The sequence below is a fragment of the Strigops habroptila genome, chromosome 5 (genome assembly GCF_004027225.2).
Source record: "Strigops habroptila isolate Jane chromosome 5, bStrHab1.2.pri, whole genome shotgun sequence".
In the NCBI taxonomy this organism is placed as follows: domain Eukaryota; kingdom Metazoa; phylum Chordata; class Aves; order Psittaciformes; family Psittacidae; genus Strigops; species Strigops habroptila.
In genome coordinates, this window is record NC_044281.2 from 12,763,026 (window position 1) to 12,777,698 (window position 14,673).

The 14,673-nt window shown below is 44.5% G+C and overlaps 2 protein-coding genes across 4 annotated transcripts in view; one reads left to right on the forward strand and one right to left on the reverse strand.

Annotated features, from left to right (window-relative positions):
• The window catches only part of ALS2 (alsin Rho guanine nucleotide exchange factor ALS2), a 199,469-nt gene that overhangs the window by 58,667 nt on the left and 126,129 nt on the right, over nt 1-14,673 (reverse strand). The gene's annotated exons all lie outside the window — the stretch shown is intronic.
• Nucleotides 1-14,673, forward strand: part of CDK15 (cyclin dependent kinase 15) — a 35,418-nt gene that overhangs the window by 16,009 nt on the left and 4,736 nt on the right. The window contains exons 9-11 of the mRNA XM_030486705.1: nt 3,688-3,751; nt 10,854-10,902; nt 13,478-13,617. Coding sequence (XP_030342565.1) covers nt 3,688-3,751; nt 10,854-10,902; nt 13,478-13,617 — 253 coding nt within the window. The remainder of the gene's footprint in view (nt 1-3,687; nt 3,752-10,853; nt 10,903-13,477; nt 13,618-14,673) is intronic.

The following is a 14,673-nucleotide window of genomic DNA, read 5'->3' on the forward strand; positions in this document are numbered from 1 at the left end:
CCTCCCTGCTTTTAGCTAGAACGCGATAAAAGTCAGACAGGTGGGACCAGTTCTTAGACTTCAGTTCAGTCCATTTAAATAAATGCTGAATTTCTCTTTTGTGGAGAGTGAAAAAGCCCAGAATTATTGAGGGAGGGAAAAAACCCCTATACTTGGCCAATTAATAGAGTTCAAAGCCAGGGCAGGGCTGAGTTTCCCAGAGTGTGAATGAAGGGTATCCTTCCACTTACAGCTCTGAAATCTCTGGATATATTTCCTGTGGTTTTGCAGTTGGCGGGTTATAGCCCTATCGTCATTTCTCTGGTATTATAACTAATACCGTGATTAATGGGATTTGTGCTATAGAAGGCAAAAAAAACCCAAAACCTTATTTAAAAATCATGAGGAAGCTTTAAGAGCCATGAAATAATTAGTGCCATTCACAGAAGGTTTTATGTTATTATACAGCCTGGAATGAGGCTCTGTGTTAGGCCAAGATTTCAAAGCTCCTTAGAGGCTTTCGATGCCTAACTTGAGATATTTTGCCGAGTCTGAGGTTCAGAATGGGGATTCCTACTGTTTTCTAATAGTCAGTTCCTTTCATGTACTAATAATAGAGGCACCCTGCACTGATTTAGACTGTCTGCATTTGTGTGCATGAGTCTGTATCACCCAGCATGCTTATCCCCACGTAGGACTGGTGGTTCAAACACCGTGGAGATATATGGCTGGAAAATCCCCATTCTATGAATTGTGTTTGTTCTGTTGAATCATCAGGACTGACTAACTGCAATTTCACCAATATTTTTTCTAGAAGCCAGTGCCAGCTTAAGCAGTCTCTATCCCCCCTTTCTATCCATGGCTGCTCATTCCTGCTCCTGTGTCACCTCTCACATGTGGGGCTACATGAACTGGGAAACCTGTAACTTGGTTTTCTCCCTGGGTTACTCTAAACAAGAACAGTTTATTTATAGACTTCATTTATCTGGCTGCCTAAGCAGTAGTACTCTTGAAGGGATGACATAGGAGCAGAACCAAATGGGAAGGGGATGAAGAGGAAGTTGCAACTCAGGCTGGCAATGCTAGTTATGGAAGTATGGCCTAAGTGGATACAAACTGCAGTGTCTCCAGTTCTGCCATAGCATGGATAATAATCAAAACTGACAAACTTAAGATCCACCGTTCACATTTCAAGAGATCAGGCATAGGTTTTGCATTCCAAACCCCCATCTTATTTATTAACATTGTGCTGAGGTCCTCATGTGGGCTGGATTAGGCTGCAGCATACCACCAGCATGCTTCTGTGGCTCAGCCAAACATGTGACAAGTGCCAAGGAATGACTACAAGGCTTCTCTACATAAAACATAACTTCCCAACAAAACAGAGCAAAATCAGGTAGGTTGATTCCTTTAGGTGGTTCATCACAAGGGAAGCAAGTTAGAGGGCAGAGAGAGGACAATGATTTACACCAATTTAAAGTGCTTGCTGAAATACAGGCATTGTAAATACATCCCTGGCTGCAACTGTGCCTCTTCCAAAGAGACTGAACTGAGCTGCATCAAGACCTTTCGCTCTAAAAGTGCATTCATGAAGGAGCATGGCAGAGCAGCAAGTACAGAGGAAACGTTTTGCTTTGTCTAATGGCATGGACCAGAGAGTTAACAGCTAGATTTAGGGTAGATACACAGCAGATAAAGCAATCCCCAGAGTATAATTAATTTCAATTAAATAAATATAACTCGTAGTCTGATTTGGCAAGGAATCTCACTAAAGGTCTAGGGGGAAAAAAGAGAAAAGGAAAAAAAAATAAATCACCTGCCCCATTACCTTGAAAATTAAAAAATAGATTTAAATTCATGGGTTGGAATAGCATCTTTTGTAAAGAAAAGACTCAGAAAATATAAATCCATATTCATATCACATTCAGTGATTGGTGCTCTGAATGGTTTCATACCTCAACTCAGCAAAATGTAAGCATTTGTTGAAAACTTTATGTAGCGAAGTACAAGATGCACAAATAACTATTTTCTTAAATTCTTCCCCAGAGAGAGGCAGAGTGCTGAGCTGATACTGGAGAGTATGATTTTACTATGTAGTGAACTTCCCCAGCTCCCTCTGATGCCTTTAGGACTGATGCCTGGTGGCTCACAAGAAACTGTGCAGAATGAGGGCCCAGATATATGCAGGGATGGAACACCAGAACACACACCTGGATTTTCAATGCAGAATATTTTAGAGGTTTTGCTGTGGCCTCTCAGAAAGCTATGAGGGTAGCAAAAGAGAGCAAATTCTGGATTCAGGTTCGAATTCCAACTCTCTCTTTCCTGTGCATGCTCAAGAGTTTGCTTTGCGCAGAACTGTCCTACTTACATGATGCACACACCAGCCAAGAATGCAACCTCATCCAGAGCTGTCAAATTACCCTCAGTGCAAGCCATCTTCCAATATCCTCACATGGCTGAACCCCACAGACCACCATGCTAATATGTGCCAGCTATGAGATGAAGTCCCTACTTGTGGCTGTCTTCTCCAGGTAGCTGTAATTGTCCTCACAGCTATTTCCCAGCTGTGAGAAAAGCAATCAGCTACCAGATGCATAACAACTGCAACAACCAGGCTTTATATTTCTTCCTACTTTAACATATTTTTTTTACTAATGCCTGTTTTCTTGCAATCTTATCACAAGATTCTGTGAGGCCAATATCATATATCTCAGCTTTCATTTTAAGGAAAAGGAATTGTCTATCATATGCAAAGTGTAACTAATGTGAGACAAATCTAATGCTGGAGTAGAGAAAGCAAATAAAAAACCCTGACATTTTTCATGTTACAATTTCACTGTTTTTTAAGGAAATCTGATAATATTGGGGGTTGTCTGGATGATAAGCTTTGAATGCTTGGAGTGAGCAGAACTGATTTATAATACCACATCACATGCTGTGAACTCTTCTGAAATATGTGGCTTTACCTCTTTAGCACAACTCATCCGTATCAATAGGCACAACGCACTTTGCATGTGGTAAGTAATAATAATAACACTAAACATCCACAACTGCAGCCATCACAGAAATCCAGATATGCTTGATCTAACACATTCCAGCAACTAAAATGAGGTTGGAGGAGGCTTTATTGGCCCAGACTTTGCTCTGTGAGGACTACTTCTGAAGCCCACAATTCACAGTAAAGGCCAAAGACACTGCTGAAGCTCTGGACCCTTCAGGATGAGACACTGGACTGCTTTCTACCACCTGGTTGTGGACCTGCCTGCCACCTTTTCTTTTTTCATCTCAGAATGCAGGGGTTTCCATCAGCTCACAGTCTGTGCTGCTGCTGAGCATATTGGTGGCTGCCAGTGCAAGCGGGCAGAACAAGTCCCCAGTGCAGCTCTGGCGCAGGAGGACACCTTCAGCAGTGACCTGTGGGCTGGCAAACACATGCAGGAGTAGCACCTGGCAGTGAAGATGTGTACACCTTCACTGATGTTCACAGCAGCAACAACATTCAGTCTCAGCAGGGCCCTTTCTGCTACAAAATCAAGTGCTAAAATGTCCACGTCCTTTATGTGCAGGGCAGTGTGAATCCATGCTGGATTTACAGTAAAAGCCACTCTCTCTCCATTGAAACTGATTTCTTCAGCTCCACACAAAGGCAGAGTACCGGCAGGCAGAGATTATTGCTCTTCTCACTCTCCTTCTCCTTTTGCACAGGTATTGGGGGTCCCAACTGAGGACACCTGGCCAGGACTTTCCAAGCTCCCCAACTATGACCCAGGTAGGATTTAGCTCACAAGAATACCAACTTTATCTCTGAGCCATTCACTAGACACTCAATTTTTGGATCAATAATTCTCATTAGGAAAAATCCTGTGCTTCTGTGTTACTAAGTCCCTTAAGCTAATTTATGATAGTGGTGTTGTAGCACCTACAACAACACTGGGGTTGGCCTAGTATACAAGCAAAGGTACACGTGTGGCAAAGTTGCCTCACTGAGCGCTGTGTGTATCTTAGGCTGATGGAAGATTGCATTGCTGACAGTGTCAGTAGTTTCCACTCCTCAGTGCAAGGACCAATGCCTCCTGGTATAGATTGAGAAAACTAACAGGTACCTGGAGACACAGTTTATCTGAACTCTCCTTATTTTTATGTAGATTGGTTTGGGGGCCTTTAAACCTCATTTTTAAAGGTCACTGTCCCTGATTTTGATGTGGGCAAGGTGAGAAATCTGTGTGATTTATAAAGCTGGCTTCTTTTATTTCCACATGGGCTGGTAGAGAAGTCTGTGTCCTGGACTTCAAAGGGCCAGTTGTCTCTTATTTTGATGTGGGCAGGTTGAGAAGTATGCTTTGAAAAGCTAGCTCTCTCTCTCCCTTTCTCTCTCCTCTCCCTCTCTCTCTCCCTTTCTCTCTCCTCTCCCTCTCTCTCTCCCTTTCTCTCTTTCTCTTTTTGTTTAATGTTTTCTCTTGGGAAAATATATTCAAGTGTCAGTGAGGGGGAAATGATGAGCACTGATTCTCAGCCTCTCAGCAGGATCATTCTGCAAGAGAAATATAAAAGTGAAATATTAAAAACCCTAGAATGTGAAATCCACCCATCTACAATCTAGCCATTCTCTCACACTCGCACCCTAAGAGAGTGGTGGGGGGAGCCTGTCTATCTGGAGCGGGGAGGGGGGGAATGAAGAGGGGAAGACGTGCTTTGAGCAAGAGGTTTACAGGTTTAGTAGAGCATAGTAACATCTTTTCAAAGAAGTGGGTGTTGCTCTGTGACCCAGTCCAAGATGCCCCTCCTTTGATTCTGATGCATGAACACTAAACAGCCCCCATTTTCACATGGTAGCCACGATTGGCTGAACAATAACCTGGTCTCACAGTCGAAAGGAGTGGAATCCTTCACACAATTAGCTGAGCCACATTAATCAAACCAGCGTGAAATGGGAATGTGTCGCTGTCCACAGCAAGTTTAATTTGGATAGGGAGCAAGCACAGAGCAGACAGCTGGAGGAAGCACTTTCTTCTCTAAGTTGTTGAAGGCTTGGCTGGGTATAGTCTACAAGTTGGGAAGGGTAGTCTGGAAGGGAAGAATTGCTCATGTGTGGGACAAAATGATCACAAAGAATTTTTTCTATGCCAGTCATCTACTCATACTAGGCCAAAAGCTCTCAGCGATGATGCTTAGCTATCTCAATGCTATATAGAGGGACAATCTAAAAGTGCAAGCATTAAGGCTACGCTAGCAAAGAAGCTAATACAGACAACAGAGAATGTGTAAGTGCCTAGAGCTGCCCTGAGCGGTGACTCCTGGTTAGCTCTATTTTGTCTGAATAGCAGTGCTGGCTACTGCTGTGGAGGGTGCCAACAGCAGGGCTGGGAGAGAGAGGACAGGCACCTAGGCAGCATGGAAACAGCTCCAGTAAAGACAAGTCTAGTCATTTTAAGCATTTTTCAAATCTGAGTTGTTTTCAGACTTGGTAGAAAGTTTCCCTAATGGACTCCAGCGGGGCAGAATTGACCCGTGCTGTGCTGTGAACCTGTGATGCTGGTGCCTTTTTGTGACTGGATCAGACAGAAACGCAGGAGTCCGAGGACACCTTCCTGTGGGAACATCCCACCATGCTAGCAAACACATGGGAAAGGGGTGCTGAGCCTGTGTTTTGGGCACTAGGTGTACCAGCTGGAGAGGCAACATCCCTTTCCCCTCCTCAGAGCCTGCCTAAGGGGCTCTGAGCTGCTCCAGCCACACACTGGAACCAAGCACTTGGCTCATACCTGGATTATACAAACCAGTCTGGACAGAAGAAGGTTAGTCATATAAGGTTGGTCTGTATGCTCTAGTCGTGAACTAAATCGAGTCAGTTTTTGATGGGGCTGCTGGTAAGAAGGCAAATTAGTCTTTGTTTGAAGCTATTTGCCATTCACATGCTCCTGTGCACTTCCCCTCTCTTCCCTGGAGCACAAGTGCTGCTTCCCCCTCCAGGACACGCTCAGCCCTTCTGGAAGCTGTGGAGTCTGCCGGAGAAAACCTTCTCTCTTGAGATTGTTTCCAGCCCAGCTGTGGGAATCTGAGTGCCTGGGATGGTTCAGATAAGCAAACAAACTTTGGAGCCTTCCCCAATCTGATGGCTTGAATGCTTTCAGCTACTCCCATTGATGTTCGCAGTGAGCGCAGGCAGCAAACAAACAAACAGGTTCCCGCCCGCGGCAAGGAACGAACATGGGCAAAACAAAGCACCGAGGTGTGATCCCATTCTCATTGAAGTTGATGGCAAAACTCCCACTGGATTCAGCAGTGTAGGCTCAGCCCCAGACTGAAGTTGTTACTGGAAGGGTTCCTGGACCAGGTGGGTTAGTCGGAATCTTTGAAATGAAAGCTGGAAACCTTTAGATGTTTTCCTGTCACTCCTGTGTGCTTGAGCACATCCCGCTGCAGAGTCTGAAGAGGAGCTGTAACGTGGGCTGGGGGCTCTGTGAGCCAGGCACACGCAAGGCAGCTGGAGGAAGAGCAGCTCCCCTGCCCCCTCTATGGGCAACTGGCAAGGGGTGAAATGTGCAAAGGAGTATTTGACCACCCTGTGCCCCTGTGCCTTCTTGCACAAAGGAGTTTAGAAATGGGCCTAATGCCCATTGCCTACAGTTTGCCAAAATCTCAACCTGTGCCTGGCCCCAGGTGAACAGGAAGGATGGGTGAGCAACTCTTCCATGCCCAGCCCTACAGTTTGTGATCTTGCTTCCTCCCTGCAGGAGAGACACTTGGGGTAAGGAATTACATGCAACCATGGGGCCTGAAAACATGGATTTACCTCAGCCCTGTCTTGAGAACCAGTTCCTTGCAAAACATGAAGGGTTGGGAGAACTCCTGCCCCATGCCTCAGCATACTCACTGGCCCTCTTCCTGGCTCCCCAGGCTCAGGAGCTCTGCCCATAGCGACAAGGCTTTGCCCTGTGTTTGTTCATTTGTTCTGTTCCCCTCATTTTGCTTCCCCTGAAAGAGGCAGTTGTAGCTCTGTTAACACTATTTTTGAAAGCTCTCATGCTGTGTGAGCTCAAATCCTTGCATTAATCTACTGCTGTGTTCATTTCGCTGCACTGAAAAGCAGTGAGTTTAAATCCCCTCTAAACACTATTGGTGACACCAGAAGGCCAGTGTTTTGGTCCAGCCCCATTAATGGTTACAAGTTTGAATCTAGACAGCAGGGGTCAAGGGCAGGAAAGGATTAGGAATCACAGCCCATGACATTAAGCTAGTGCTTTTGCCAAACTGGGAATATTGGAGCACCCAATGTACAGAGTTAGGTTTTTTTTCCATTTTCTGACATTTGGATTCCACAGAGTGGGGAACAGTGTGTATTTGTTTATAACATGATGAACTCACTATGAGTGAGCTTTACTCCTTGATTTATCACGCAGGCTGACTAATGAGTTTACTATGCCAGGCAGTATCATCTCACTTAGCAGCCACAGGTTTTATACTAGCCTTTTTCAGATGCAGCAATGACTTAAATTAAGCCTGTTTTTTCATATATCTGCAGGCTTTGCTACACTGAATGAGATTTAGAAGGTTTCCAGGGTCAACATCTGCTCCCGAGTAGTATCTGTTGCGTTTCCAAAATGTCACCAGCAGATGGAGGCAACAAGCAGCAGGCTCTGAAAAGCAAACTTCAAATAACATTTTTGAGAATGCAGATGAGGTCTGCATTCGGAGTGCTTTTTTTTATCTCACTTTTTATGCTGATGCTTCATTTAACAAATGGGATGGTTGGAAACTGAATTCTAAAACGATGAAATTTTTATTGTCATAATAAACTGCATGTGGCTTTGATCCTAAAGGGAAGAGCAGCACTGTAACCAAGGTGCAATATATGCTGGCTAGGCTGTAGGGAAACTTCCTATTTCCGTGGCGGTGGGGACAGGCTGCAGTTTCCAGCCTGCCACACAGACAGAGCTCTGCTTCTGTCCTGCAGCCACAGAGATTTCACTAATGAGAGAAATTTTCTCTGTGAGCCTGCAACCCCAGTGCCTTCATCCAGCAGCACTTGGCATCCTCTTTCTCTCTCTTCATCAATTAGGAAAGTTCAACTTTTGTCCTCTGGCTTGCTTGCCTCATTATCAGTTCATTAGCCACTTCCACCTGGGTTTTCATATAGGAAGGTATTTCCTCATTAGCACACACTGCCTTGCATACAGATAGAGAGTAACAAACCCAAGTGCTACCTTTCAGATCTACTCATATTGTTAAAAAAGCCAATCAGTCCTACACAATCCCATCATTTTATGTCTATATCATCACTATGAGACAATTAATTCAGTAGTTCATCCATTTTTTGGAATTGTATCCAAATATTATTTATCTCTTACCTTTAAGGAGTAGCTGTTTACATTGGTTTACAATTTTAGATTGGTCTTAATCTTACAGTAGGGAAAATATTTACTGCTCTGTTCTTACCTTGTTCAACACAAAGGGGCCTCAGCATTCTCTAAGCATTTGTCTACATGGGGTCAGTCAGGAGATTAATCTGAACTGATTTAAAGTGGATTAGTTAACTATGTTAAATCCTTGAGCAGAGACACACTGTTTTCTTACCCATATCTTCCATTTATAATCAAAGCTCTGTCTACTCAAAGTGGCAAGTTTGGCAGTCCTCACTCAAGCAGAATTCTCCACTGAGAGATGTGTTTGGACAGGGATAGCAGTAGTTGGCTCACTGGCTCTTAGATAGATAATTATTAATCTCCTTGTTATATAAATGATAAATTTAAGTCAAGAGGCTTGTTCGAGACAGCAAAGACTCTAATTCAGGTATTCCTCCCAGTTCCCAGTAAGCAAGCTGGTGTTGCTATATGTAGTGAAAAGAAAATTCTATTTCCTCTTTGGAATGTTAATCCTGAAAATGCACTCCAAAATGCACACAAAACCAGTGACATTTCACTTAGATATCACTGAAACATTTTGCCCTGCTGTTATCAACTGAATGTGCACTTCTTAACTTTTATGTTAAACTCATTAAAGAATATTAATGTTAAAAGATTTCACTAGAGTTAAAGTACAACCTTGACGTTTTTATTAAATATTAAAGGAAATTGATATATTGTCATGGAATGTTTCCATCTCACAAATCAGAATTTTCTGGCAGAAAGTTACAACATCTGAAAGTTTTTGGCCAGCTCTGCGAAGGGGTAAAAATTTCTACCTCATACCAAAAAAATCTTATGGCTTTCCAAACCATTTTTTAAAATTGTTTTTCTTCTATTCTGCCTGGAAACTTTACATCTCTACTCAATATGGACAATTTATTTCTACACTTTTATTACAGTCAAGGGGCAAAATGAAGGAAAGAGGATACAGAGAAAATGTTATTAGTGGTCCAAGAGGAACGTTCTGCCAGAGTTAATCTTCGTGACTGATTTGGGAAGGGGCTGTTCAAGATACTGATATATAACTTCTATATATTGCAATAATTTCAGTGCTCTGGAACCTAAACTGTCATGAATCCCATCCCAGGTTATATTGCCATTTACTGCTTTAGCAATTACCTTAGTATTTGGGTGTAGGAGAACACTTCACTTGTGAACTGTTACTTACCCTGTGATAGACAGGTTTAACAACCTGCTTGCCTGGCTTAATGGTGAAAGATTGCTGCTGGAAAGGTTAAGTGCTGGAAGTTCAGTCATTTGCACTTTTACAAACTGTGCATCAAGTCAGACACTGAGTGACCGAGCCCCCGGGCCGGGCACTCTGGAAATGGCCACGCAGGCGAAGGCAGAGGGTACCCCTGCTTTGCCCACAGCCAGCAACTGCTGTCCCTGAATGATGTGGCTGATGCTTCTGGGCAGGAAGGGAGGGCAGATGATCTCCGATGGTGCAGGGTAAGCCCCAGCCAAGCACCAAATCTACTGGCAACAGACCAGTGGTGCTTGCCTTTTGGTGGTCTTGCCGCCATGGGGAATGCTTGTCTGGGCTGGGCTGGAAGAGAGGCTGACACCACCCTTCCTGCTCATCTTTCCATGGCTAGAACACTGTTTATCTCTGCTGTCAGAAATGGTACTCAGGAAAATGTTGCTGGGTAGAAATTACAGCCTTCCTGATGCAAGAAAATGTCTTTGTTGATCATCTCTAAGGGGATCTCTTGCAGGCTTAAGCCATTCATTCATATCTAAGCCTGAGAAAACTCATGCTTTGTAAGAAAACATTTGAGGAATGTATTCGTCTACATTTTCCACAATGTTTAGAAATGTGTCCTTGAAAAATGGCAACAACAACACAGCCTTCCCAAAACTGCAAACTCTGCAAAGTTCCAATCTGGTAGAGATGTTTGAATCAGTAAGTACAAAGCCTATATGAAAAAGGTTAATTTGATAATAAACAACAAACTTAGTGAGGGATTGACAGCAAGAGCAGTGGACAAGAAGAGAGTGGCACCCAAGTGCCTTTGCTCTGTCCCACTCTTTTTGCCAGATCCATGCAGAAAAGCCCCGTGTGTGCACAGGGCAATACATGAAGCTCAGCAGCTGCTTGGTGAGCCAAGCCAATTGCTGCGGATCCAGGCCTGCAAACCTCTTTCTGCTTCCTTCGCGTGAAGGCTTTAGGGACTGATACTGCTTTTATTGAAGTCAAATCTAAGACTCACACAGTAACAGAAGGGGGCCCAAGGCCTATATTCACAGATGTATGAAAGGAAAGGGTTACAGAGCTGGAACAGCTTTATTAACATCAATGCTGGTACTCAAGTCTTATAGGAATAATGTATATTTATAAATACTAAGATGACAGATTCTATAGGTCCCTTTGAAATTCTGAGCACACGTTTTTTGAAAGGGCTCAAAGAATGGTTTGTGGCTTGATTTTCGTTTAATCCTGTGATTGCATATTACACCTTCTAGAACTGGTTGCTTCCAGGAGACCTCAGAGACTCCGAGTCATCTGTGACAGGTAAGCCACCTATAACAGCAATGTCAAAATCACCTCTGGGTTTATTTGTTTCTTTATGCAATCATTTAACTTGAAATGAGCTCTTTTGGCAAGCTCAGGAAGAGTAGGGTGGTTCTGTAGTAACAAGCAGATCTAACGTCAGTTAAGCAACTGGTTTTGAGAGATCGCGGTAGAGGTAGGCACATAGTGGGTTTATTATTCTCTGAGGAGTAGTGATTATTGTCAGATAAGCAGTGATTCAATGACATTACCAGCAGCTTTTTGCAAGGCACAGTTCAGTCCAGAGGGTCATACTTTCACAGGCTTTCTTGCCCGGACTGAAGACAGTCTTTGCACTGTCCCACTTTTCATTTCTGGAAACAGATTGTAGGGATGTTGCTCAACAGTGGTAAGGGAGATGTGCTAGGACAGCATTTTCACAAGACAATGAAATAATCCCGTGATTAGTTAGGAGGGGAAAAATCATTCCTCAGTGGACAAAAGCTATGAGTCTAGGGTCATGATTACATACCTCGGCTTGACCAGGCACACCAACACCACCCAATCACTCCCTAGTGTGCTAAGAGAGGGAATATTTTTCAAGCTTATATATGTACACAGACATGCACATATACGTAATGTATATATGTATCAGTGAAATAAATTTCTAATCAGGCAAAGCGCCCTAACGTAGCTCAGAGAGCCAATAAAATCAACCCCCGCCAGTACTAATCTTGAGGTACACAACAGGCTTTATAGATGCGTAGGAAAAGACTAGACAGAGCTGTGTCCTCAGGACTGTGTTCATGCACAGGTCAAGAATCAAATACTCTTTGAGGACGTAATCAGATTTTTCATCACTGCTGTTTATTATCTATTCAGCTCATTGCTTGGAATCCAGCCCTGCTTGGAGGGAAGTGTGCTGGCCTGCAGAGCTGGGTTTCCCAGACACTGTCCTGAATGGCTGAACAAACATGCGGCAGTTTTTAGCAAAGCACAGGTTGCTGAAATGCCAGCTATTGTCACACACATCTTCAGAAACACACCCTGATAACACAGGCCCTGGAACAGAACAAATCCTCTCTCAGCCTGAACAAAGAAATACTATATTCCTTGCAAGTCTGCTGTGTTACACTTCTGGTTTTTGGCCATAATCCCCTGACAGGCCCCATTACAGCCCCATACTGACAGGCTGGCCCAGCTCCTCTGCAGCAGAGCTCTGGGCTGCATGTGGGCCAGCTCCAACTCTGTGTTACAGAGTCCTTCCACCAATATGACCGAACGGCTGCCTTGGCGTGCTCGGCTCTTGAGAAGGAAAGAACTGCTTCATACAGACCAATCAGCCATGACTCTCCATGGCCAATTAAGAAACCAAAGGGGAGCTCTGCACAGAGCTCAGCCACCACCAGGAAGCCTTGAGCCATGGTGGGAAGCACTGAACCATGTTGCTGCCCAGTGTAGGAGCCTGCAGCAGCAGGACAGAGTGGGCATTAAGGGGCAGCCTGATGTGCAGCTCTAGCAAGCAGCCTCTGGCTGGATGCTTTGGCTCCCTGTCCAGTCCCTGCTCCCCAAGGCAGCAGGGGCTCGAACTGTTTTGCTGGAGGTGAGAATTCAGCAGTTACCTACCACAGTGAGGCCAGACAGCTCTTATAAACCTGTTTCTCAGCATCTCTCTCTCTGTGTTTTTTCCCTTCCTTTTTTTTTTACATTTTATCTCCTCAAAACAAAAATGTCAGCATGTCAAATGTCCTGTATAGGGAGGGGGAGTGCAGGGGCAGGGGGATCCCGGTGCCTGATGTCACTTGGAGGGGAAGCACCAGTGGGGCGAAGGGAGGAAGCACAACAGGCCGTGCTCTGATGGGCCTCCTGATGCTGAAACACGATCAGAACAAACAAACAAAGTAAAAGCTGTAAAACTAAATGACTATTTTTATTTGTTTCCTTGTTGGTTTGTTTTCTCTCTTCCACTTCCTTGTCTCCAGCTGTGCGCTCCTCTAGAAAGCAGCCACTTGGCACTCGTATTTGCTGGGCACGGAGCATGTGTGTATTACATCTATTTTAAGCACTCATCCTGAGAAACGGATTGATCATCATGAATCCCAACATATTTTACAACCAGCTGCATGGCTGGTACTAGGGTAGGAAAAGGGGAAATGGCATTTTCTTAATTGTTTTTCAGTTTTGACCTCTGGTCTGCTCAGTGGGCCAGTCAGGTTGTTTTGTGTGCTTGCACTGTCGCTCTAAACTGGTAACACCAACCTCTGATATTCCAGTTATGGCATGTAAAACGTAGTCTCCTCAGCAGCGTTTTGCCTTTTACTTACAACTTTCCTTTTACAAAATAACCATTTATTTCCAAAATTTCTCTGAAAACATGAGTATGTGCTGAAATCCTGGATCCATACACTCCAATATAATCAAACTCACACAGAAAAGCAAATGTCCTGGAAAACTATATAGCTGGGTTCAGTTTATTGTGCTCCCTCTATGTCCCTCCACTATCTGTCTCAGGATCTGAGAAGGGCTGGGTCAAGTTCTGGTTCCAGCTTTCTGGCTTCTGGTCATCTCCTCTGCCTTTTTTGTCCTGTTTTCCTAGGCTGAGCAGGGTGCCAGGAGCGGAGGATTTGGCCTCCAAGATGCTTACAGCCTTCCCCCGAGGCCGGATCTCTGCGCAACATGCGCTTCTTCATGGCTTCTTCAGCCCTCTGCCTCCTCAGCTCTACCAGGTTCCTGCTGGTAAGCTAACTCTCGATTTCAACTCACTAAGAGCTACTTCACATGCTATTTATTGTGAGTTTCTTCTGTACTTCGAAAGTTTCCGCCATTCACTTAGACATCTGCCTATCCTCCCTCCCTACTCTCGTATGCTGCAAAGTTTACATCCCATTGCAAATATGTCAGCTTCTTTTTCTGTTTTCTTCCACTTGACCACTGTGTTAATACTACAAGGGGACCTGGATGGGCTGCCACCGTGGTACATTTAGAAAGCAGAGGTGTGTATACTTTGACAGCTCATTTCTCCCCCATTCTGTAACCCCAGGGGCCCAGAGCTTTCCCTTGGGCTGGTTCACACTGTGTATTCAGTGTAACTCACATGCTGGTCCCTCCTGATGTCCTGAATTCCCAGCTGCTCAGCATGACGTGCTAGCCCCAATTCCCTTGGACCGCTCTTCCTGCTCCCTTTTGATGTTCAGAGACAACAGCTGTTCCTCATACCCTGTCGCATCAGTCCTCCCTCAGTTTTACCTGCTTTATTTTCTTCTTCCCTTGCTCTCTTTTAAGCACACAGCTGCATACACAGAGATCTGCCTCTCCTGCCCTGAGCTGACAATAAATACAGGGTCTCTCAAGCTACAGGTTCTGTTCCTCACTAGGAAAAGCTCCCTCTTATTGGGCAAAAGGCCAGAGAGCACTCACATTCCCTGTTACCTCCTGGGCACCCACTACACTAGTTAGTTTGGTGTGTTTTTTTAAGACAGGAGCAATTAAGAAGCCTTCTCGGAGTGTGTTGTCAAGCTACTTGAAAACCTAATTTCTGGCGCCTGTGACACATCCCAAGTGAAGGAGCATCCAGCTAGCATCTCTCCCAAACTGCTGCCCTTCAGAAGGTGCTCTGTGTGTGTATGTGCATGAGTGAGAGACATCTGCATTCCTTTTCTGTTCACCCAGCCACAGAGCACAAATCTACTTTGACACTTTTAGAAAAATGAAAAGATGGAATCTCGCAGGAGCCTGCCTGTGCCGGGGGGGGAGGAGGGGAGCACGCACAGCAGGAGGGAAGTTGACTTTTCT